At 41.9% G+C, this 24,717-nt stretch overlaps 13 protein-coding genes across 13 annotated transcripts; 4 read left to right on the top strand and 9 right to left on the bottom strand.

Moving 5' to 3' along the window:
• Positions 1-2,443: 2,443 nt before the first annotated feature.
• On the bottom strand, positions 2,444-3,661 carry TbgDal_VII3020 (hypothetical protein, conserved; the record flags this gene model as incomplete). Its single annotated transcript, XM_011776330.1, has 1 exon — positions 2,444-3,661. One exon carries the CDS (start codon positions 3,659-3,661, stop codon positions 2,444-2,446), a length of 1,218 nt encoding a protein of 405 aa, XP_011774632.1.
• A 249-nt stretch (positions 3,662-3,910) lies between these two features.
• TbgDal_VII3024 (hypothetical protein, unlikely) lies at positions 3,911-4,222 on the bottom strand (the record flags this gene model as incomplete). The annotated part of the gene is made up of 1 exon (XM_011776331.1): positions 3,911-4,222. One exon carries the CDS (start codon positions 4,220-4,222, stop codon positions 3,911-3,913), a length of 312 nt encoding a protein of 103 aa, XP_011774633.1.
• Positions 4,223-5,029: 807 nt separating this feature from the next.
• Positions 5,030-5,335, top strand: TbgDal_VII3028 (hypothetical protein, unlikely; the record flags this gene model as incomplete). Its single annotated transcript, XM_011776332.1, has 1 exon — positions 5,030-5,335. One exon carries the CDS (start codon positions 5,030-5,032, stop codon positions 5,333-5,335), a length of 306 nt encoding a protein of 101 aa, XP_011774634.1.
• Positions 5,336-7,693: 2,358 nt separating this feature from the next.
• On the bottom strand, positions 7,694-9,079 carry TbgDal_VII3030 (hypothetical protein, conserved; the record flags this gene model as incomplete). The annotated part of the gene is made up of 1 exon (XM_011776333.1): positions 7,694-9,079. The coding sequence occupies one exon, from the start codon at positions 9,077-9,079 to the stop codon at positions 7,694-7,696; it is 1,386 nt and encodes a 461-aa protein (XP_011774635.1).
• Positions 9,080-10,075: 996 nt separating this feature from the next.
• On the top strand, positions 10,076-10,402 carry TbgDal_VII3032 (hypothetical protein, unlikely; the record flags this gene model as incomplete). Its single annotated transcript, XM_011776334.1, has 1 exon — positions 10,076-10,402. One exon carries the CDS (start codon positions 10,076-10,078, stop codon positions 10,400-10,402), a length of 327 nt encoding a protein of 108 aa, XP_011774636.1.
• A 661-nt stretch (positions 10,403-11,063) lies between these two features.
• Positions 11,064-11,459, top strand: TbgDal_VII3034 (hypothetical protein, unlikely; the record flags this gene model as incomplete). Its single annotated transcript, XM_011776335.1, has 1 exon — positions 11,064-11,459. The coding sequence occupies one exon, from the start codon at positions 11,064-11,066 to the stop codon at positions 11,457-11,459; it is 396 nt and encodes a 131-aa protein (XP_011774637.1).
• Positions 11,460-13,365: 1,906 nt separating this feature from the next.
• TbgDal_VII3036 (hypothetical protein, unlikely) lies at positions 13,366-13,923 on the top strand (the record flags this gene model as incomplete). Its single annotated transcript, XM_011776336.1, has 1 exon — positions 13,366-13,923. One exon carries the CDS (start codon positions 13,366-13,368, stop codon positions 13,921-13,923), a length of 558 nt encoding a protein of 185 aa, XP_011774638.1.
• Positions 13,924-15,347: 1,424 nt separating this feature from the next.
• Positions 15,348-17,473, bottom strand: TbgDal_VII3040 (hypothetical protein, conserved; the record flags this gene model as incomplete). Its single annotated transcript, XM_011776337.1, is given in 2 exon segments — positions 15,348-16,729; positions 16,732-17,473. Coding segments are annotated over 2 exon segments (2,124 nt in total).
• Positions 17,474-17,932: 459 nt separating this feature from the next.
• On the bottom strand, positions 17,933-18,268 carry TbgDal_VII3050 (hypothetical protein, unlikely; the record flags this gene model as incomplete). The annotated part of the gene is made up of 1 exon (XM_011776338.1): positions 17,933-18,268. One exon carries the CDS (start codon positions 18,266-18,268, stop codon positions 17,933-17,935), a length of 336 nt encoding a protein of 111 aa, XP_011774640.1.
• A 127-nt stretch (positions 18,269-18,395) lies between these two features.
• TbgDal_VII3060 (hypothetical protein, conserved) lies at positions 18,396-18,758 on the bottom strand (the record flags this gene model as incomplete). The annotated part of the gene is made up of 1 exon (XM_011776339.1): positions 18,396-18,758. The coding sequence occupies one exon, from the start codon at positions 18,756-18,758 to the stop codon at positions 18,396-18,398; it is 363 nt and encodes a 120-aa protein (XP_011774641.1).
• A 1,439-nt stretch (positions 18,759-20,197) lies between these two features.
• TbgDal_VII3070 (NADH-cytochrome B5 reductase, putative) lies at positions 20,198-21,061 on the bottom strand (the record flags this gene model as incomplete). The annotated part of the gene is made up of 1 exon (XM_011776340.1): positions 20,198-21,061. One exon carries the CDS (start codon positions 21,059-21,061, stop codon positions 20,198-20,200), a length of 864 nt encoding a protein of 287 aa, XP_011774642.1.
• Positions 21,062-21,521: 460 nt separating this feature from the next.
• TbgDal_VII3080 (NADH-cytochrome B5 reductase, putative) lies at positions 21,522-22,385 on the bottom strand (the record flags this gene model as incomplete). Its single annotated transcript, XM_011776341.1, has 1 exon — positions 21,522-22,385. The coding sequence occupies one exon, from the start codon at positions 22,383-22,385 to the stop codon at positions 21,522-21,524; it is 864 nt and encodes a 287-aa protein (XP_011774643.1).
• Positions 22,386-22,605: 220 nt separating this feature from the next.
• Positions 22,606-24,597, bottom strand: TbgDal_VII3090 (hypothetical protein, conserved; the record flags this gene model as incomplete). The annotated part of the gene is made up of 1 exon (XM_011776342.1): positions 22,606-24,597. One exon carries the CDS (start codon positions 24,595-24,597, stop codon positions 22,606-22,608), a length of 1,992 nt encoding a protein of 663 aa, XP_011774644.1.
• Positions 24,598-24,717: the final 120 nt, after the last annotated feature.

Genomic DNA, 24,717 nt, shown 5'->3' on the forward strand with positions numbered 1-24,717 from the left:
TGTTCGGAGGTTGTTGTTGTTGTTGTTTTCTTGTTAAAGGGGGAAATAACAAAAATAGTTAAAATAGTTAAAATGATTAAAATAATAAAGATAATAAAAATAACAAATGAAATATAAATTAAAACAATTCATAATAACAATAATGGTAATAAAATCACCACCTTCATACTCATATTCATGACAGTTAACTTTCCCTTCCGTTTTCTTATTCACTCTTTTTTTTTTCAATTATCTCATTCCTTTTCCAGTCCTTTTTGTTCATACTCTCCCTTCCGTCGCTCATGTAACAAACTACTGACAATAATAACAATAATAATGATAATAATAACCTCCAAAAAGAAAAAAAAACTCATAAATAATTAAAATAATGATAACAATTCATACACCGAATTAAATATTTCAAGTGATAAATCGAGAATGCTACAAAATATATAAATGAAGTCCCCATCGTAGAAAAAAAAACGAAAAAGAGGGGGTGAAAGCACACATTGGGATATAGAATAATGTAACAATTACAATCGTAACAAAAATAAAGATAATAATAACAATAACAATAACAACAAAAATAGTAAAATAACCGGTAGAAAAAAAAAACACACACACACACATAAAATAAAGATAAAAAATGAATAGCACTTCCGAAATACTTCAAAAGTTCTTCTTGTTCCCGTTTTTCTTTTTTTTTCTTGACAAACACCGCTTACCTTCACCTTTACCGCAACGAAAACATAAAATAAAATAAAAATAAACTAAAAACTAAAGCACGCACCTTCATATAAATTTATCCATACCAGATGTACATAAACCATAACACAAATAAAAATAAAAAGCAAAACTAAGAGAGTGAGTTAGCAAGTAAATAAAACAATAAAAAACAAAAATAATCATAATAACAATAAATTTAAGTGAAGCTGAGGGGAGAACGAAAGCACAAATAAAAAACAAAAACGAAGAAGCAAAAGGGAAAAAGGTAAAAAGAAAAATAAAAGGAAGGTAAGAGGAGAAGCGTGAAGGAAAGGAGAAAAGGGAAAAGGAAAAGGGGGGTGCAAAAACCGCGAAAATGCACCTCTTTTTATTTTATTTTTTCCTCCCCCCCCCCTTAAAAAACAGCTTAAAATAAAACTATCACCGCAATGACAGTATGTTGTGTTTTTGTTTTTGTTTCGTTTTGTTTTTTCCCCCTCCTTTCTTTTTTTTTGTATTTTTATTACTTTTTTTTTTTTGGTCTTCCCTGATCCTTTTCAAAGCTCTAAGACATTTACCGGAAGGAAGATGATGCAAAGCAGTAAAATAAAATAAGAGATGACTCCAAATGAAAATAACACCAAGCAAACAAAAAAACAAAACAAAAGGGTAAACAAGAGGAGAGAGCATTCTGATTGGGAAGGTGATCGTAAAAACGAAACACAAATATATACGAGAGGTGGAAATAAATAAAACTAAACAAAAAAAAGCAAAAGTAAAAATAAAATAACTTTCATTTTGGGGATGGCGGGAAGTGCATTATAACAAAAATAGAAAATAAAAAAAGAAAAAAATATTTTCAATAATAATAATGAGAGAAAGAGAAGAGAAGAAAAGAAAAGAAAAGAAAAGAAAAGAAAAGAAAAGAGAGAGGGGAGAAAAAAACCTTCAGTCCCTCCCCTCTTCATCTTCTTTCCTTCTCCCAATTGTCTCCTCTTGATAAATCCCATTTTATAACCTCTCACCACCCTTTCCTTTTCTCTCATCCTCTCATTTATTTGTTTCCCTTTTATGATTTTGTTTTGTCTCTTGTCTTATCACTGTTATTATCATTATTATTATTATTTATTTTTGGCTCTGTGCCGCCCCTATCCCTTTTTCATTTCAAAGAAAAATGATATAATTAATGACGTAAGGTAATATGAACATGTAAGCTAAAAGAAAAAAAATCCGCCTCACAAACAGTTACACTGCTTTCTTGCTTTTTTTTCTTTTTTCTCTTCTCTCGTCTTCCTTCATTACCACAAACAATAAAATAGATTTCAGTCCATTTTCCTTTAATTTTTTCCTGTCACGCTCAGGGCGCCAAAGGTGCATTTTCTTTCTTTCACTGTTCTGTCCCTCCCTTTTTCTTTCCTTTTTTTATTTGCTCAGAACGCAGTCTGTGTTACTCCTTTTCCTTCAGCACATGTATCGAATTTTCCACTTGATCCGTTACATTCTGTTTCACTTCGTTTCCTCACCTTACTTCTCTTTTCCTCCTTTCTTCTTCGCTCCCTTTCTTTTTTTTAAAAAAAGGGTTATTTCACCCTTCTCCGCGTTAGTTAAACTCTGTTACGCTACTGTTTATCGCACAGTTCCAGTAATTATCTTCACATTTTCCCTTGTTTTCCTCTGCGATGTAGCTCCGCACGCTAAATCAAAATACAAGCTCCCTACTGCTTGCGTGTGCGCGTACACATACACATACAAATACAAATTAATTCCTGCCCCTCCCTTCCCCTTTTTCAATACCACGATCGGTACCATTGGTTCCATAAGGGTTGTAATGCCAGCGCTCCCGACCACCTTTACCGTTTCGAGTCACCACCACAATGTTTGGTGTCATGCCGCAACCCTGCTCAGTCAAGCAATCACCAGATGTGCTGGGATCGACGTCGAGCGATAAGTTGTCCGAAGGAAAGAACGTACTCGAGACCTGGCGCATGTGAATGTCACTTACCTGCCGTGAAAGCGAAAAAGGGATATGCGCCTGTCCACAGTCCACAACGGAATGAGCTTCGGTGCAGGAGCTGGGATCGCAGCATCTCACAACTGCGGGTTGAGTAGTAACGGAGGCATCTCCAAGTGTCACGCTGCGATTGGCCCCAAACAGTGAACCTGTTGGGCTTCCGGGACACGTCCAGCCACCCGAGACGGGAGTCGGTGCATCGCAGGCAGCCGCTGCTGCAGGTGGAGGTGGCATAGAGGTACCGGAGGCAGTCACGACAAAACAACCGCCGGAAGGTGAGGAGGAAGGAGGTTTCTTCCATGAACGCGGGCGCTGACCCAGTGTGAGGCCCCGATCACACCTCGCCACTTCCTTGCAGATGTGGAGGTAATTACACTCCTCCGCGTAGCGGCAGCGATCCTGCACGTGTAGGCGGCAGAGCGTAATATCACCAGCCTCCAGCACAAGGCACGATGGGGGAGTGCCGAATGCACGACTTTCCCACTGAGCCCCATCTTGTCCCTCCGCTTGGGGTGTGGAATGAAAAAGAGCGTCCAGCAACCGCGAAATGGGAGTGGTGTAACTGAAACGGGCGAGTGGAATGTAGCCGCCTCCGTAGGTCGCATCCGGGACGTGAACCACAACGCGCGACATCCATGATCGGTTATCCAGGGCATTGACGTAATCACGGTCCCCATGCAGCGCACAGCATATGGGTAGATAGTCCACTTGACTTCGAAGCGCAGCCACAACATTCAGCGCAGCATGCACCTGATGGCACTGGGTACCCTGCCGGCAGCGTCCATCCAGGAACAGCAAGCAAAGGCTCGGGATTGTTGTGCGTTGGTGCGCCCGGGTGGGGTACACGCAACTGAGTGGGATCCGTAATTTGCGCGTGGCGGGATCCACAACGACCATGCACTCAACACCTTTTTGAAAACACATGATATCCCTCCTGGTTTCGAGTGGCGAGGCTACGAGCTGCATAATTGTACCTTCGGTTGTATCTAAGGTCACCTTCACAGTCTTATTCGTTGCTCTTTGCACCTTTTTGGTGCTGGTTGGTGCTTATTGCTGTTTCGGTCTTTCTCAGGACAACCTACAGTCGGTGGTTCAACCCTATGCTATCCGACGAACTTATGTATTCTTTTTCTTTAGCTTGATTATTTTGGTTGTTCTCTGCTGTTGGGCTCTTTACTTTTGTAAATTCAAGCGCGTACGCGGCGGAAGCTGTGATTAATCACAACGAGATGGAGATAACGACAATAATAGTGATAATAACAAGAGGACGAGAGAAGAAGTGAAATGGGAGCAAGAAGTGTGGCAGTTAAAAGGGGGGAAAGGGGGTAACCAAGACAAATAGAACTCCAGCGGGTTAGGAATCCAGCACCCAACACCTACACAGCCCATCGCACAGCTCATTTCATGGATGATGAGGAAAGAAGAAGAAGAGGGAAACAGATAATGAAGAGAAAGTGGGGACAAGGCGGCACAAATAACAATGATAAAAAGGCAAAGAGTAAAACATTTGAAACGCCACAAATACATAAATATATGTATAAAGAAATGCACATAGTTTAATAATAATAATATAAGGAGGTCATAGTACCTAGTCTATCACCACTTCACCAGCAACAGCCACCCACGCGAAATGTTTCAGGAAAACTGTGCACAAAGATCCGAACACACACATGCATCTGAATGAAGCTGCACACAGTAATATATATATACTTATTTTTTTTTCGAAAAAAAAAAGGGGAAACGCGCACCTATAAGTATTTGTGGTGGCGTTTGTGTGTGTTTACTTACCTTTTACCATCGTAACCTCCTCAGAATTCTATTACTCACCTTTCTGTTACCCCACGGGCACCGCGCAACCACTTGGTGATTATTCTCTCGTAGTCAGTAAGTCATCATTACTTCCGTTACCGCGCAATAGCATAAGAAAAAAGAAAAGGACTTTCCCTCACACTTCCATTCCTTTCCTTTCCTTTTGGTTCCCTAACATTTCTTCCTTTCTTAATCTCTATTTCGCTTACGCAGATACATAATGCCTTAAATTTCCTTCAAAGCAACCCGATGCTACAACCAAGTCAAAATAAGATGTAAAAGAACCAAAAGGCGGTAGACGGGGGACGGGAACTAAGATAGAGAAAGGAAATGAAAATGAAAATGAAAACGGGAATGGGAATGGGAATGGGAATGGGAAGAAAAAAACAAAAAGGGCAGCACAAACAAATAAATAAAAATAAATAAGATAAAAATAAAGAAACAACCGGTTAAAGAGAGTCGGGTTTTACCTCCTTTCCTCATTTCTTTTTCAATCGACACGTATGCAAATGCAAGAATGTGCGAATGAAATTGGCCCAAAAGTGCTATCAGAAGCAATATGAAAACGAAAAACGGTCCCCGAGTAGAGATAAAACGGAATTACGAACAGGTGGGGAAAAGAGTGCAGAAAAAAAAAATGAACGCGTGTTCATGTGTGTGGATTGTCCAAAAAAAAAAAATGACGAAAACACTTCGGCTGGGTTGAGGGAAACAAAAAAGAAATATATATATATATATAACAATTATAACTATAGTAACTATAATGATAGATCATTAATACCTCCGACTGCTGCTGTAATAAAAATAATAAAAATAATTATATTGAAATGAAGGCAGCAACGAAGTTGGGCAGGAAGAAAGGGAAATGGAAGAATGAATTTGAGAGAGGAAAAGAAAAGAGGAAGGCAAGCGCAATAAAAGAGACCTGGTAAATATATACATACATTCATATATATATATATATATATATATATATATATATATATATAAAAAATAAAAAAAAGTAACCGGTGCATTGTCGAAACAAATGTCCATTCACTAGTTAAAAAAAAAAAATTTAAACAGCAACAACACGATAGGTACAAAATAAAACTTAAGAAAAAGATGAAAAAGGAAGAAGGTGTAATGGAGGAAGTCGTCGTAATGAATGAGTGAATGAATAACCGAGGTTTAGAAAAAAAAACACGAATGAAACAAACACAACGCACCGACGACTCCCCTAACCGCACATACAAAAAAAAAAACTACAAAAGTTAAAGAAGAAGAAAAAAGCTGAAGTTGTACCTAATGAGGAAATTTTTAAAAATCAGTTAAAACATAATAACTGATAATATTTATATGGAAATCGAAATCCCCCACAAATGGTACATTAATATTACAGGGAAAGGGAATGGTTTTCAACAAAAAAAAAAAGAAAAAGAAACGCCTCTCTACCGTATTAAACAAGGAACGGGATAACATCACATATGCACACATGTAAAGGCATCTCACCACTTTATTGTCACAGCCGACAAACTTATATCCATCCCACTCATTCACTCACTCAGTCAGTCAGTCAGTTAGCCAATCATTCCTTTATTTACTCAACAGCTTCAAACAAACACGCGTAAAAACACGCGCCCACACATAGGAAATAAAGAAGAAAAAAAAGAAATTCAGTTCGTCCGGAAAAAAAAACAGGAACACACACCGTGATCCTGTTACTTCCCATTTTTTCCCCCGACTCCAATAGATATTTATTTTCTTTAATATCTCTTGATATCATTTATTTTTTATATTTAATTATCAAAAGGGTAAAAGAAAAACAAGGAGGAGAAACCATGCGCTACTTCACCCCTCTCCCTTTCCTTCAGTGCCTGGTGGCACTGTTTGACGTTATACAAAAAATATATTTTTCACCTCTCCTTATTTTTTGTCCCGCCCCTTCCCAGCTCGCAATACGGGGTACAATTCGATCAATTCAGAAGCACACAGATGGGGAGAAAAAGATGAGCAGGTGCAAACAATAATAAATTAAACAAATAAAACCGCACCCTCAAGTCCACAGATACCGAACGAGAAGATTAAAAGGCAAAGATACGCGTATGCTTGTCAGCCAATTCTTCTTCACTTTTGCAGTAGTTTCGTTCTTATATTAAGATGCCTCACCTGAAGGGGAAACAGATAAACGACAGGATACAACACAATGGGGAAGAGCAAAATAAAATAAATAGAAATGCAGCACAGTTAAGCATCACACAACTCTAATAATAATAATAATAATAACCATTATACTGCTGTTTCTTCCCACCTGTTTCTCCCTCACTCATTCCTATCAAATGTTAAGTTACCTACACATTCCTTTCTTACACAAAGAAACAAATGACACATGCCCTTTCACACGTCAGTAAGTTTCTCCTTTTCTTATATATTTCTCTTCCATACCCTTTTATGTACAGTGAAACGCTTAAATACTTTCTTCTTTCCTTCACTTCTCTTTGCATCTCATTCATATGTTTCGCTGCTTCTCTCCTCTCTTCTTTTCTCCGGTTCACTCCGATATCAACGAAGACATCTACCAAGTACAACCCCACAGGACCCGAAATGAGAGAAAGCACAAATGAAGCGATAGAAGAGGCAGAGTAGGAAGCACAAAAGGTGAGTTCACACCCGCTTCACAAAAATGAAACATTTCTTTTTTCTTATTTCGTATTATTCTCTACGACAGTATCCTTTACCCAAAAATAAAAAAAATACATATATATATATATATATATATATATATATATATATATATATTATTGCATAATAATAATAATATAATCCAAACATAAAAAGGGAGATTTACGCTCCTTCAACACCCCTCCCCTCCCCTCCTCACCCCTTACCATCATCCAGTAATGTTGCCATATGTACAAATAGAACAGTTGTATTAACAAAAAAAAAGATGACAGCGATGCTAACATAAGTTATTTGCCGCAAGAAGGGAGTAACGAACGCATATAGCCGAGTGACAACAAAAATAACAAAAAAAAATAGAAACAACGTGTTCCCACAAAAAAAAATGAGAAGGAAATATACAAGAGCTATAAGAGAAACATGGAAAAATTATAATAACAAAATAAAATAAAACGGAGAAAGATGCACTACAAAAGTTATAACCAAATAATAACGAAAGTGGTGGTATGGAAGGGAACTTCTTCACAATGCTCAATCGCTGATTCCTCCCGTTGGAGTCACACCGTATGGATTGTGTTGCCAGGCGCGTGCAGAGACAGACGCTGAAGACACCGACTCGACCGGCTGTGGAACTGATGACGAAGTCCCATTGGGGCAAAGGTGAGTGGAGGAGCACTCATCTCCGGGACAGAAATAACAATTAGGTCCGTCACTACCGTAACCGTTCCGGCTGCCGTACGCGTAACCGTTGCAACCGGAATAATTGTTGTAGTCAGCGTAATGGCAGTCGCTGCACGACCCAACGAATGCGCATGGTGCGCACCCAGACTCAGGTGAGCTCCAGCGATCCCAGCAGCCTCCGGCCCCATACATTGCTGCATCCTCCCTTGCTGCTGCTGTTGTTGTTGTTGAGGTTGTTGTGGAAGAATAGCAACGCGGAACTCCGGGGTGCCCTTGGACAAATCGGGGGGCGAGGGACGGCAATGGTGCAGCATCCATGCGACTTTCCATGTAGGCACCGGTGGGGTACCGCCCAGAAACCCAAGAGCAGTCGCTGTTAATATCCGACACGGCGTTATAACTCATTGAGCCCTCGTACGATCGAAGGGGGAATGGCGTCTGGTATTCAACCGTGGGGTATGAAAGGGGCCTTCCACGTACACGTTGTTGACGGGAGACCGAAACGAATACAGAACCCTTCTTTGCTCCTCGTGCGCCGGGTTCTCCCCCATCACGCGCCTGTGACGTGAGCGAGTAATCACCGCTGCCATTATTGACATCGACAACAATTTCTTTGCAGATATGAAGGAAGATGCACTCCTCCGCGTATCGGCAGCGGTCCAGCGTGTGAAGGCCACATATTTTAAAGTCACATGCGTTTAAGACCATCCGCTTTGGATGTCCCCCACCATCAACTGCCGCAACACTGACGCCACTCTCGAGGCGAGCGTTGACTTCCCTCAATATCCTGGAAATGGGAGTGGTGTAACTGAAACGGGCGAGTGGAATGTAGCCGCCTCCGTAGGTCGCATCCGGGACGTGAACCACAACGCGCGACATCCATGATCGGTTATCCAGGGCATTGACGTAATCACGGTCCCCATGCAGCGCACAGCATATGGGTAGATAGTCCACTTGACTTCGAAGCGCAGCCACAACGTCCAGCGCAGCGTGCACCTGATGGCACTGGGTACCCTGCCGGCATCGTCCATTTAAAAACAACTGGCAAAGGCTCGGGATTGTCGTGCGTTGTTGCGCCTGGGTTGGGTACACGCAACTGAGTGGGATCAGTAATTTGCGGGTGGCGGGATCCACAACCGTCAAGCACAAAACGCCCTTTTCGTCGAGAGCAAGGTGCCTTTCACCACCGGCTGGTGCGTTTACCGAAAAGTAGCGATGAGATTGTGGATGGCTCATAATGGTGTCCCGGTACTGTAGTGACCTCTCTTCCTGGCGTTCAGTTGAAACTCCTCTATGTTCTTTTTCGATGGCTTTAGTACTCCTCGCGCGGTCTCTCCCACTCACTGATATATATATATATATATATATATATATTGCCTTGCTGAGTGCGCTTTGCTTCCTTCAAATTATGAGCTCCAACTATACGTGCGCAAACCTTGTCTTCCGGACTATTTTTTATACGAATAAGTAGCCAGACAACGTAACTAACTCTGTCTTTGTTCTTACCTTTGTTATGATGACTTGTGAACTTCCGTTAGTTGTTCCATTAGTTGAGGGCAGGGGAGATGGAAAGTATTTGAAATAATCTCGAGGCAACCAAGTGCAAAGTAATTTGTGACGACGACTCGAACAAATGGAACTACACCGCTGCTCGCAGTGCTCTCGATTACACACCTATTTTCGCATTGTCGTTTTGTCGTTGTTTCAAGCCCCTTTCCCTTCTTTATATAAATATATAAATATATATATATATATACTGTCCTTTGTTTTGCTCTCCTTGAAGGATCCATTAGCTGAGTCAGTAGATGACATGCACAGACTTCAAATAAACAAGTAAAAATAAATAATGGGGAATCGGATTTGTTTTTTACAGCCCGGCGGGAAAAAAAAGCCAGGAGCCAAAGGGGCAAAAAAAAAAAAAAAAGACGAACAAACAACGCGAGCGGAGGGCGATAAGTGCAGAATTGGCATGCATGTGTTTGCGCATATATGAGACAAAAGAAGAGAGAAGTTGATTAGATGAAGAACGGCAATACGCAATGGCCACAAAAAGTTTAATATACCAAATATGCTGGCTTCATGCATTCAATATATTCTTCACCATTCTACCGCTTCTCTTCGCGCAGTACATATAATTCCGTCGCATGCGTACACTTCCACACACGATGTTATTGATCTCGATATTACAAGTTAACCACAAAAATAAGGGGAAGGGAAAATAAAAGCACGCGTATGCAAACACATACACGTATATGTATATATCGAAAAGTTATTTTCAAAAAAATCATCAAGGGACATTTGCTTCAGTGGTCTCACATACAGTCCCTTTGTTTTTTTCCCTTTTCCGCAGTGATTCTGTTTCTCGCTTCGTCCCAACTCGTGTTATTATTTTTTTTATCTGTGTTTTTATTTGGCCGTCTCCTTTCACCTTCTATTTGGGCAAGCTGCTTTTATTGGTACATTTTTTTAAATTTTTTTGATTGTGGCTGCGGTGCCTTTTCTGTTTATTATTACTCTCTTTCCCTCACTCTTCACTCCCCTCTTCCTCATCCTCCTTAACGATTTATTTAATGCTCGCTGATTGTGTTGAAGACTTAAAGATAATATAAAACAATAAAATATAATAAATAAAAAAATATCAAGTGAATGCTAAGGGGAAATGGTAATTTTTTTAAAATTTTTGCCTCTCCCTTCGGACTACACCACATCTGTAAAAATGCCGTAGTCCGCACCTTTCAAAGCCCAAAAACAAAAAACATATAACATATAAAAAGGAGAAAATAGTGTCGGATTTTCCGAAAAAATAGTGCGAGAAAACACAAGTGATTGATGGTCCCCTTGTCTTCCTTTCTGTTTCAACCATACGGATGATTTTCTCTCACGTCGTTACTTCTGGTGTTTTTTTTTCATTTCTTTTTTTTTGTAAAGGGAAAAATAATGTGTGGGACTTTTCCATATTTTTTTCCATCCTTGTGAGTTTATCTTCACTTCATTACCTTCAAATCACTCTACTGGTTTTTTCCTTCAATCATTAAATAAAAACAAAAAAGAATTAAGGGGAGCCGAGGACGCAAAAACTTCACAAACGCATACAGTAATTTCTGAAAGAAATGTGCGCTTGGAGTGTGATACAAATGGCACGTTCCACACTATCCTACATTCTCAAATGTAAAAAATAAAATAAAACAAAACGCGACGATGGGTTGAAGAAATGGTATGAATGAAAGGCAACGAACAGAAAATGGAATTGAATAGAACGGGCGAGAGTGGAGCAAAACAAAAAAGAAAGTGTTCAAAAAGTAAGGACGCATATTTTATTATTTTTTTTTTCTCCCTCCTCCATCCCTCCGCAATATTCATCCCTCTTTTTACAGCACAATCCACTGTTGCGTACTTTCCGCATATAAAAGTCACGCATTTCCATCTTATGCTCCCTACTCCTCCTCATTATTTCATTGTGAACTTTCCATTTCACCTATCCTGTATGTTTCTCTCCACCACTTTTACTCACGCTGCAGGCCCGCACCCTCACACGCACACACATGTTCCTCTCCTCTTTTTTTTTTGTCTTATATTATGTTCGCTATTCATTGTTACACCGTTGTTTACTATTTGAAATAATAATAATAATGGTTAAAATGTACATATGTACGTATGTACATATTTTAATATATATTCATTTATACTTATTTTTAATTCATATACGTGCTTGCATGTTTGATCATCAGCGTTGGAGCCATATTTTTCCAATCCGCATTATCATCCGTTTCTTCCACTGATGTTGTTTCCTTTTCTCCTCCTTTTTCGCTTTCCCTTTCGTTTCCTTTTTTTTTTCTTTTGTTACGCTCTGTTCTGTTCTGTACTTTGTTTGGCTGTTCTGCTTCACTCACCATCATGAAACCAAAGTTGCTCCACTTATTTCGTTTCACCTCTGCAAAATGTAAATAAATAAATAAATTTCCTTATTTGAGTTCAGTCATACCAGATGAATTACTGATTTAAAACGAATTTGACCAACAAATGACTGCCCGTCTCCCACATACTCACGCATATACGAACATACGCAGTTGCCTTAGTATATATTTTGTCCACACACTCCTCTTCTTTCTTTTTTTTTTTGTTTTGTTTTTGCCATTTGCTTTACTTTTTTTTTCAAAAAAAAAACTATTTGCTCTCTTCATTGCATACACCCACCTATACACAATACATATATATATATATTAGTTTGCACCTGTATGTGGATTTAATTCAACACAATATAATTTATTACTTTCACTCTTCTCCCTGTCTGTACTCGTCACCAAATCGCTCGCTTCGCCGGATGCCGCTGTTGCCATTGAAATTAATATTTTATATCCTTTTCTTTCTTATCTTATCCCCCCGTCCACACAAACACACACACACACACACACACACACACCACCCTGCCACAAAATGCATCCCACACACACAAAAAAAACAAAAAAAAGAAAGAAAACACGAAAAAAGAAAAAGAGAGAGCGACCCCGATAATTAAAGTTAAAATCATTTAAAAAAAAAAAGAGTAAGACAGAAACACAAACATAAACATAATCCTGCATTATGCGCCTAAGGCCGTATTCGTCCATGATATGGAATATTATGGAGGAGGGAAGGAAAAACAAAGCAAAACAACATTCATTCACAACAGACCAAAGCAGTTACTCACAGTAGCATGGAACCAGCGGGGGAAAGGGGGGTTTAAAAAAACAAAAAAAAGAAAAAGAAATACAAATGGAAAAATGAAAGAAAACAGGAAGAAACACAAAAAAAAAAAGGAACAAGAACAAGAACAGGGGAAAAGGAGGGAAAGGATGGAAAGGAGGTGACTTATTCGGTCAATGACCGGGAAAAAAAATAAAAAATAAGAAAAGCAAAAGAGAAAATTAAAGAATAGCAAACAAAACAAAGAATGGAATGGAATGAGAAACGGGTAATGAGATTGGAGAGACACGAATATATTCGGTCACTTGACACCAACACCCGTAGGGGGTAAGGGGAATTTGATGATGGGAATTTGATGACAAACAAACGTACGAATGACTCGCGGTCAAAATAAATAAAAACGTTAAATGAAAAGAGGGTTAATAGACAAGAAAATAATTATAATCATAATTGTGCTAACAATAACACACCACCGATTTCATCACACCGGCCATTTCTCCCGTGCTCACACTCATGGCTTTCAACGGCGTGGAAAAAAAAAAGAAAATTTTAAAGTAGAAATAAAAGGAAAGGAAAATAAATGCACAGATTGCATCCACCATTTGAGAAGACATCACGTTGACTCTTTATCTCCTTGTTATTATCATCATTTCATTGTTCTTAATAATAATAATAAAAGGTAAAATATGAAGAAAAAAAGTGGAAAGTGGTCCTTTCGAGAGTTAATTATCTTACATCTAAGTGTTCAGACAGCATAAGTTAACCACGAATTCGATGACGAGAAAGAAAAAATAAATAATGAAATGAAGTAGTTATTGCGTTCTTTCATAAATTTATGTATGCATATTCGATCTGACTTCATCTTCCTTAAATCTCTTTCTTCTTTTTTCTTCCACCCGTACGCTCCCGTTCGCTCCGCAGGCCCCTCGACCTTTCCACTGGTGTTATCGTTGCGGTTATTTTATTATCGTTATCTTTTTGTTCCGCTCAAATGGCGAAAAGGTGGTGCGGCGAAGAACAGTCAAAGATACAAATATTTATATTGTGTTAATTTTCTTTTTGAAATATATGTATATATAATAAGGTGTGTAGAAATCGTTTGTCTTTCCTTACGTTCGCATCACGGTTTTATTCTACATGGACATCTGTCGAGGAAGCGAGATACTAACGTGATGGGAAGGAAGAATAAAACAAGAAAAGGTGGAACAAACGCAGAACCAAACAAAAAACAAAGAGAAAACTATCAACCAAATAAAAAAAAGGGGGAAAGAAAAATCATTATCATGAAAAAGCTGCGCGATCCGCGGCCCGATCCCTTTTCTTTAATTCTCCTCCCGCTCCTCCCGTTACGCCCACGGAAGGGTAAAATAAAAAATAACAAAACGCTGAGTGGCTGAGGGTGTCAAATAGGCGGGCTCATAATAATAATAGTAATAAATAATATATATTTATATTTGATATTTGATATTTGTAGAAGGGGCTTGGAAATTAATAAAAGGTTGGGAATGGAGATGGAAAGGGAGAAGGAAAAATAAATGGTAACAAACAAGACGAGGAAAAGAAGTAAAATAAAAGAGTTTGAAAACAAAATAAATAGGGGGAACGTGACAGAGAGGAGAACGGGAAGATTAAATAAAATAATATCCATACGCTCTCTGTTTCACCTTTCCCCCATGCACACACACACACACATGCATATATATCACTTTCTTTGCTTGCAAAATATATATATCAATCCCACTGGGCAGGCCTCACAAACAACCACGTGGTAAATTTTTCTAGCATCTGTTTGGATAGCGGTTATTATTTTTATTATTATTTGTGTGTGTAAAACCCCCTCCTTCACCACCGATAATTCACCTCGAGTCTCTCCATCATCCCACTTCCATTCCCCTCAGCCTCCTCCCACCCCCATGGCCTGGACGGCTGTTATGAAACATACCGATGATAGGAGTCCTCATCATATCATTTTCGAAGTGGGAGGAATGAGGAAATGAAAGGGAGGATGGAGGCGGCCAAAAATAAATTCAAAAAATAAACAAATAATCAATATTTATGGAGGAAGAATGCTTAAATGGAAAATAAAACCAAACAAAAAATATACAAGTATGTAGTCAAGTAAATCATTGCTTAAAGGGGGTGACCAAAATTTGTAAACTGCACCCGTGGCAGCGAAGAGAGAAAAAAAGAGAGTAAGCCGCTTCTGGGTGTCCCTTCCTCCAAATTTTTAAAAGTTCGATCGCTCAATAGCTTTTACTTCGGTTTAAATAGCCTATGTTTCTCATTTTCCTCTTTTTTTTTGTTGTACTTTCCTTTTGCCTTCTTTTGTTTCCGATTTTTTCTTTCAGCTTCTAAAAATTTAACCTTTGTTCAAGCGACGGAGTGCGCCTTTGAGCCTTCCGTTGCCATTTACGGCCACCAAAACCCTTCATTTCGCCGCTCATTTCTCATTCCCTCCTCCCTCACTAATCCAGCACAATTCCCACGCAAGCATCGCTGCATTTTATGTGGTGCAGCTTCTGATGAGCAAAAACAAGCCAGCAGAGACGGGGAAACTTCATTATTCAGAACGGGCAATGGAGCCTCAACCGTTATATATATGCGGAAACCATTAAGGGCTAAAGCTCAACGAAAGGACAACTCAATTAGCTATATTCCATTCACGGCCGCCCCCCCCCCACAGGGTCAGTCGCGTTCACAAGCAAAAGAAATACAAAGGAAAAGGAAAACGAGAAGAGAAAAAGAAAGTACCGACAGCCCTGCGACGCAACCATCCCTATTCCAATCGCCATTCTCTTGTTACTTTTTTTCTTTTCTTACCTCAAAAGGGTACGTGTAGGGGAACTTGTGAAGGCATATTCCCCTTGCCAGAGCCGTACATTGGCAAGCACAAGTTGCGAAAGCCGTCTTCCCGACCTGAGACGAAACAGAAGGGGCCGTACGTTTGCCCATCCGTTCCCATCTGCTGCTGCGCGCTAGCAACCGGTAGTCCCGTTGCAGAAATCATAGGATACATCACAGTTGTGGAAGGCACCAGAACTGTCGACGGCCAAACGGTATGTCCATTTTGCATTGGTTGTGGGCAAGGGGCTACTGATGACTGCTTCTGTGGAAAATACATTGCACAGCACGGCACAGACGGGGTGCTCACTTCCCTACCACTGATTGGGGTTACGCTCTGTCGATCGTTTAAGCTGAACTGTGACGGTGATGGCACGCTTTTCTCCTCGCTTGGGTCGGTGACGGGGAAAGCCACACCGTGCAGCCTCATTGTTGTTGCGAGGCCGTGCCTGGTTTCGCCGAGAGGGCCATCTTCATAAACAGGTGGCCTCTGCTGAACCAACACATTCCGGCAGGTGGTACCGTCTGAAGTGATCTGTCCAACCGTTGGCGACGCACGCGCCGAGAAGGTATTGGTGGAGGCAGAACCGTGTGAAGACAACTTCCCAGAATGAGTTCCATCCCTTTCGCTACTTACTATACTCCTTCCCTTATGCAAGTGGCTCATCGTGGGTGACTTTGAAGGGTGAAACGCCACAGTCGGATAGTTCTGCTGCTTTTTCCTATTCTGCTGCTGTGACAGTGCCCCCAAGAGGTCACCCGAAACAACTCTGTTTCCTGTGCTTTCAGTCTTTGTCGGAACCTTACACTGATCCTCACTGCCGGGGTCCTCCAAGTCTAGCTTTATAGTAGCGACCAGCTCCTTCAACACGTCTCGACAGATGTGTACATACCAGCAGTCCGCTCCGTACCGGCAGCCTCCCGGTTTACCGTGTAAGCGGCAGACAGCGCATGTGTTCAGTGAACGGGACGCATTGTTCTTCAACACAAAGCGTTCCAACCCGTTGGTATATGCCACTCGACTCAGAGGTACCGCCGCGCCCTTTATTAAGATGGTACGATGGGCATTCGCTTCAGCGTCCCATTTGTTGGCGTTACACTCGCCATGAAAGGCACAACAGTAGGGAAGGCTTTCGTTTATTTGACGGAGTCGCTGCACCACCTGGGGGTCTATGTGCATTTGATAGCAGCTCGCTCCACGGAGGCAACGACCAGATTGGAAGAGAAGGCACAGACTCGGGAAGGAAACGCGGCCGCCAAGTGCTTTTGTGGGAATGATGGAGCTGAGCGGCACGTGTAGCTTGGACCGCTGCGGATCAACCACTGGAATTCTCTGCTTTCGGTGGGCTGTTGGGGGCCTACTGTTCTACAGTCGTTCAATCCATCAGGCGCAACTTTCACCTTGTCGATGGCGGATTCCATCGCTTCTGTAATTGGTGAAAACAAGCTCGGCGTAATCTGAGACATTCCAACCTTAACGGCGTCGTGGATCAAGGAACTCTGCACATCTTTCCCCTCCACCTCCCAGATGTTCGGGTTACACGTAACCGACCGCGTTTGCATAATGGTAAAGGGATCTTCGCTCTCTGCAGAAAAATCTTTAAAAGGTGATTCAGGCCGCGAAAAAACATGGGCAAGACAGTCATCTTGAAACTCCATATTATTCTTCTCCTGGTTCGGTAACGCCGAGTTCACCAAAGAAATGGGGAGGTCAATCGTACTGTTCACGCCACCACTTGGAAAGACAGAGGAAGTTAGACTTCCATCCACTCCCTCCCTGTTCCCAATACTCCTGACGGCGGGCACTTCAGCTGCGTTATCTGATATCTCCCTCGTCGACAACGTTGCGTCACCCCAATCCGTAAGATGGATGAAGGGTGCAGACACACTCACTGCAACACTCCCACCTCGAGGCAATTGACTTGCGCAAACCCCTTTGGAAGCAGTGCGCCACGCACACCCACCGTCAATGGCATCCAGCTCAGAGGGCACCCCCATACACTCTCCACCCTGATATTGTTGGGTTGTGCTACTGGATGGTATGCCAGCTGCGCGCGAGACATACGTGACGCTACCGGGAATGTTCGATTGTTCGGGAAGGAACATATCCGTGAAAATTCAAAAGTACTGGCTGGCAAACCACTGAATGCTTTAACACTCACAGGTTCTTGTCTTCTTGTTTTGGCCGCTTCAATAGGTATATAAACGTGTATAATATCTTTCTTTCCTTTCTTCTCCCTCAAACTTTAGCCTGGCTTCGACGACTATAAGCGCGTGGTAATCGTAGGTCTCTGCAGCGGTTTATACCCAGTGGGAAGTTAAAAGAGGAGGAAATGGAGGGAAAGGGGTGTAACAACAGAAAAGCTTTCCGTCGACATGGCAAAAGAAATAAGGCGGGGAAGAGGCAGAAGAACGGATGGGGTGTTCGACGTGCAGTTACAAAACACCACTCACAAAACGCTAGAAGTTGAAGGTGAGCCTTTCAAAATTGGCAAAACGGTGAGAACAAAACCTACGATCGGTTTAACGTCCTCCAAGCGGGATGACGGAACCAGCATATACACTTCAAAAAAAAAAAAAAGCGGCAATGCAAACGTAGAATGCGCACGTTAGCGGATACCAGTGGCCCCACACTCTGCACCAAGTTACCCTTCCACACAGAAAAATATTGCGAACGACAGGGAAGTCGCGCACAACGCCTGCCGGTGACGAGAAGGAAGGAGCGGTCACAATCCACACCGAACCGCAGGCAGAATTCCCACGGAGGTGCAAGAAGAGGTTACGAAAAACAACAATTACAAGAAAATGCACAAATCGTGTAAGGGGGATCGGACACCTTAAGCAGTCAGTTGCACTTCCGCACACACGCAAAAAAGGCGGTAGTGCTTTTGAGTGTACCATATATCACGCAACGTGTGAAAATTAATCAGTAGTAACCATAACAGCTCCCTTCACCATAGCACTGTCACTTCCAGAAAATTTGCCACCTGCAAACACAAGCCAAAAAGCAAACACATAAATATGGACATCACCGTACCAGCGTATTGTGATTAAACTGTCGTGAGCACCATTCCACCTCCTCCTCAGCAGCACGGAGGTCCTCGACATCCGCAGTCTCACTTAGGTTCTTGTCATCGTTTAATAGTCTGTTCGAGGATGCACCGGAAGCTGCACAGCCATCGCTAATATCTTCAAGACCGTACGTCTCCCTGTACCACTCGTCATAGCGTTCTGCATTAGGAGTATACATATCCCGCACTTCCTTGTTGGTCTCGAAGCACCTGCGCCACGCCGTACGCCGAGCTGTGGGGGCTGGCTGCGGAAGTTGTGCCACGTAACCCTGAGTTAATGGTTTGCTAAACAGGAAAAGAAAGAATGTCCTTCGGTGCATATCGTCTGGAATCGCGATATCACCACCCCTTCCGTATGACCAATCTATTCTGTTCCTTCCTCGTTTTCTTTTCGTAACAAGTTAAAAAATAGCAAGTGAGAAAACGGGGTCGCAGGGAAACGTAACTTTACGCCGTGAGACGGCAATATATAGGATGGAACTAGCAACTCAAACTCTCTCCCCACAAACCAACCTGTTGGGACCTAATCAACGACACTCTCAGTGTCGTGTAGGTTAGCTACAAGAAAACAGCAAAGAGGGGAAAAAGCGGAGACCCGATACTATACAACTTGGACAAATACTTTGGCGTACTGCCCCCCCCGTTCTCATTTCCACGCACAAACACGTACATACCGTCCATAGGGGGAAATGTGAAATAGCGAACGAATTTTCATAAACGGTCCCGTGATAATACATCACCCACAAGCCTCACGAGGCAAGAGGGACAGCAACCACTATGAGATCGTGGCAACCTTACGTAGGCGCTGCTTGCAACACACACATTACATAAGCAGGAACTCAGTTGATGGTATGCTTACCAGATCACCGAGGAATAAATTTATATAACATCGCGGGGGCACTTTAAAGAACGAATCCACTACAATGAACGATATCAAACGTCGTGCTGCCTCACCCACTGCGTCGGCGGCACCGATGCGGAGTAAAGGGGTTAACTATAATCCCACAGGTGGAGACAGTGGACGCCGACCGAGCGCCACACCTTGTACAAGTATGTGGAGTATAACAGCCCTACCAACAGCCCACATGCTGGCAACTTGTAATCGTTATCACTGAGGCGTCAGAAACGACCAAAGCTCCTGGGACTCACCGAGTTGCCGAATGTGTTAATCCTTCCTGTCAAACGAGGCATAAAGTACATGTCGTCCGGACACCCAAAGGACCTTGTAGAAAACAAAGAAGCGCATCAGCCACCGACTGGAGAGTTAGCCCCCTCCCCCCCCCCAGCGCGGTGCCACCTTCGTGTGGACGATCTAACACCTTCAAAAAAAAAAATAGATGATATAATGAAACGTAGTAAAGTATCAGTAGACGAGTCTCACCCATTTTCAAATATAGTCGTCCATTGCACTTCATAATAAAACATCTCGAAGGTAAATTTAAAGGGAACAAGCACCGACATACGCGAATGTTTTATTCCATCAATACGGGAAAAATAAATAAGGGGTGCACAAGACAAAAGAGAAATACATTTGGTAACGATAACAAAAAAAGTTATGATGAAAAACCACTCACGCGCCCACAGCCAACCTTAAAACAAGCCACTAACGCGGATCAAAAGGCGGCATTTCATACAACATTAAGTATGTCATACAAAACAATTATTGATTTGGTAAAGGTATGTCTTCCTCCGTGTACTCAAGCTTGTCAAAGTTTTCGGTAGCACTCGTAGAAATGTCAAGCTCAATTTCTGTCGCATCTCAAAACTTGTAAACCATAGCCTCTGGGTAGCCCAATTCCTTCAGATACCCACTAAGAGGACCTTGTGAACGCCCTTGCTTCTCTCCGCTGATTGTTTTCATAAAACCTGGTGGACCACTAACAAGCAATATCGCCTTGTCAACGCAGTTAGGACTGGGCATCGTCTCTTCGATAACTTTTTTCGTTATATGACCCCTGTAACCTCTCCAATACCAAGGTGGTGACGTCAGCGAATGAAACACAAACAGCTTACCAGGGTTATCGTTGGCCAACTGACCGAAGCGATCCGCCAACAACATTTCCGCCTTCGAGTGGTTGGAACAAACCAACGAGAACTTTGTCGTATTAGAGGGCCTTCCGAGGAAGTTACGGGCAATTTGATACATTGGAGTAACACCAGTACCCCCAGCCAGCATACCAATGTGCTCATACTGACCAGACTTAATATCCATTGTCTTCCATGGGCCCTGAACTTCAATCGAGTCACCGACCTTCATGTTGTGAAGGTGCGATCCCATCCTCGAGTTGGGATATGACTTCACCAGTAACTCAAAACTTCCCTTGTCGGATTCCAGGTTCAAAGGGGTGTATGGCCGCACAACTTCCTTCCCCTTGTCGTCCACATACCGCAGAGTTATACATGATGGCGCTTCGAAATTAAGCTCCATATCCTTTTCAGGAAGGGCGAAAGTGAAAATCTTCGTGTCATGTGATTCATCCTGTACACAAACCAGCTTATACGAGTGATATACTGACTGGGAAAAGGGACTTTTTGCTGCAGCCTTGGCCTCAACCGCTCGATCAACTTTAAAATATCCAGAGGCAACCATCCCAGTAACAGCAGCAGCTGCAAATACCTTCATCTTGAACCCTTTGCTTTACCGATTACAAGCAACAAAAAAGTGCTGATGAGAGTTGTGAGGGGGAAAAAAGTTGACTGCGATTTGCCGCAATATAAAAATGTATAGGTTTCAACCCACACTATGAGAATCTAAAAGAAACTTCCGGTATTCCTAAGTGTATATTACAGCGACAACACACCTTTCCCTGTAACCGTCGTTGATCCTTCACCAACTATTTTTAGTGACGTACCCACAAATCGCTCACTCCTTTATCCTGCCACGATAAGTCAAAGAAAAAACAACGGGTGGATTACCAACCCAGCCCACTATATTTCTCTCCTTTTTTTTGCTTTTGACATGAAGTACTAGTTGAAGTACCCCTTTAAAGTCACCGGCATGGTGGTAAGTGGTAGATCTGTGAGAAGAATGCCATATATAATTTGGAAGATCCTGACTACCTACTGCAGTATGAAAGACAAAACTAAATTTTAAACACCATTTTCTGTATGTAACCAAGTTCACTTAATACACCTTTGAGGTCACCCTGCTCGGCCGGGCTGGTACCGTTCTCTTTATTCCCCAATATTGAATCCAAGAATGGAGGCGGCCCAGAGACAAGTATGATAGAATCCCCGACACGGTTTGGCGCTGGCATCAGCGCTTTGACCATTTCCTTGGTAATGTGTCCGACCCCACCCATCCAGTCCGAAGGTGCCTTGGATAAAACAAAGTATGGCGAAAAAAGTGGGTATGTTTGCATTAGCTCATTCAGTTCATTTCCCAAAAGAACGTCCTCTTTGCGAGTATTTTCATAAATCAGTGAAATTTCTGTTTTGTTATTCGGTGCCCGTAATACATTCCTGGCGACCTGATAAACAGGGGCGATACCTGTATCACTCGCTAATATGCCAATCTTCTTATATCGATTGGATTTTATTGGTACCCGCACGAACGGTCCCTTGAACTCCGCAGCGTCCCCTTTCTTAAGGGAAAAAAGATAATTTCCCACTTTCGAATTCTGGTAATTTTTCACTAATATTTCAAAGTAACCACGCTGATTACTACTGTTGATGGGCGCAAAAGGACGCACAAGAACACTACCATCTTTACCGACGTGCCGCAGTTCCACGAATGACAATACCTCAAGGTTCAAAGACATGTCGGCCTCCGGTAACGCGAAACGAAATACTCTCGTATCGTGTGACTCATCATAAAAGTTCATCAGTGTATATTGACGGAAATCCGCATGTGAAAACGGACTTTTCGAAGCTGCACAGTTCACTGAACTAAAGTTATACCAACTTGATGCAAAAGCACCCACTGCGGAGGCAAACAGAGCTTTCATGACACCTTGCTTAAGGAAAAGTGAGGAGATATGGGGAAAGTGAAACAAAATGAGGTGGATCAAAAAACACAAAGCGCTGCAGTGTAACAAAGCAAATTGACAATGAATTCACAACCCTCTGCTACCCGCACAAAATTCATCGGCATTTTCACTACCAATTTTTCTTCGAGTTACGTCGTCCTTGTATGCTAAAACAAAAAAGCTGGCTCAATCGGTTACCTCATCCACAGCGTTCAGCTATTAAATGATGGGGGAAACCTAACTCAACTTCCAGAAGCTTTTTTAGTTTTACGAGCCAGTTGCCTCCAAGGTGAATCTCCAAGGCTATTTTTGTCCCTGGTTTCAAATTTTGCATTCCTTTGGACGGGTCAAAAATACTACAAGAAGTAGAAAACTGATGTTTCCACTTATTTGAAAGAGAAAAAAGATCAAAACCAAAATCGTCAAGGTGTTTAACTGCAGTTACTATCTTGTTTCCAGAGCGTTTTTCGGTGTATATTAAGACCTTGGGTAGTGTACCTCTCTTAGTAAGCTGAGTAACTGTAGGAGCCGACGACGATCCGCCAGTGATAACCGCACTCGTCTCAAGAGTTATTTTATGAACAGGCACGAAGAGTTTCTGCAAAATTAGCTCTTCCAGCTCAGTAATCGGAATTTCTTTGACAGAGCCCCTAACCAAAGGTCCAAGAAACTCATCTAGCAACACACAAGGAATCCCTGATCGATCCCCCGAGATATTTAAAATATTTTTATATGAAATGTAACGTCTCAGCATATCGCATAACTGTTTCTTCGAGTACAAGTCATCTAAATATTCATCATCATCACCGCTACCTTTATGATTATCAAATTTATCCGACGATCCATTGACTGTTCCGGAAACAACACCACCTTGTTCAAGAAGGATCCCAGTGCACAAGAAAAGTTGTATGTTCAACAAACTTCTTCCCCTCGGAGAATAAAGAGTTTCTACCGATTTGATACGACGCTGAAGCCCCTTCTTCACGCCATCTCTAAGCACTTGTTGTTCCAGCACTAGACGTTCCTCCTCCTTCAACGGTATATGAAAAAGTTTCAAAAAATCAGCATAGCTTCGTCTGTGGGTTCGATAGAGATCACTCTTTTTATTTACGGAAACGATAAAATGTTCTCCCTTCTTCTCTTCAGAAATTATCAAGGTTTCATCTCTCACTGTTAAATAAGACAGTGCTTTCCTGTATTTTGTCCCCTTAAAGTCGAAACGCATTTGCACATTCGGAAATCTTGGATAGTTCGAGAGCAACAGGGGCACAAACTCGCCAACAGGCAGGGGAAGCGCTGACACGTTGAGCTCCCTTATCGCCTCACAAAGTGCAAAATCTAGTACATTATCCTCATCCTCCAGTAAACTCAAAGCAGCTTTCATTACACGCTCATCCTCACAGGAAGCGCCCGCTACGTCATCTTTCAAGTCGGCCTCTCCGTTGAGACTGGTTTCCCCTCTGATTCTCTCACAGACAGGGTGCATTTGAGAAGATACGATTTCAACCACCTCAGAATCACGAAATGTTGAAGGAACAACAGATATTGAAGAAGAGCAACACTCATGAAAAGCATCGAAGCACAAATTCCACAAGCCATCCTTGTATGAGTGAATAACGTACACACCCTTTCCTCGTTGATTAGAGCCTGCCAGACCATCCGTTGCCAATCCAACAGCGTATGGAAAGAGGTTACCAAGAGAATAAATAAATACAAGATCACCTTTGCGGACAGGTGCATCGGTCTGGGTTTTCCTTTCGATAATTCCTGGTAACATCAAATGCGCCCCAGAAAGTATAAATCTGGACGTTGGTCCGTGACAGAAAACCCGCGCACCAAAGAGGGAACCAAAGTCGGTGTCTTCTTTTTTGTAATAACACCTCATCAACAACAGCATGAACAGTGTAGGTACGATAGTAAATTGATTTTCCAAACAAACGCTATCCGCATCCTCAGACAAACGATTTACCGATATCACCAACGGTACCTTGTTAATCGAGTAGAGTACTGCGGAACCGCCACCTGAGAACTCCCAGAGGGTGCGGACGACGGAGTCATTCCTCCTCCAAAAAGAATCAAGACAACTTAAGTTATCTTCCCCGACAATGCCATAGATATTATCCCATAAACATTTGGACTCTTTCTTACTTACAGAAACTTGCCCTTTCACGACATATTTCTTGTGAAACATAACTTTTAACAGCAAAAATAAAAATAGGTGACAAATACAAGCAAATAGCAAAATGTCAATGAATCTATCGCTGAAAAAATCGAAAATAATTCACTTCTATGATAGTTACAATGAGCCAAA

This window comes from Trypanosoma brucei, chromosome 7, assembly GCF_000210295.1.
Source record: "Trypanosoma brucei gambiense DAL972 chromosome 7, complete sequence".
Taxonomy (NCBI): Eukaryota; Euglenozoa; class Kinetoplastea; order Trypanosomatida; family Trypanosomatidae; genus Trypanosoma; species Trypanosoma brucei.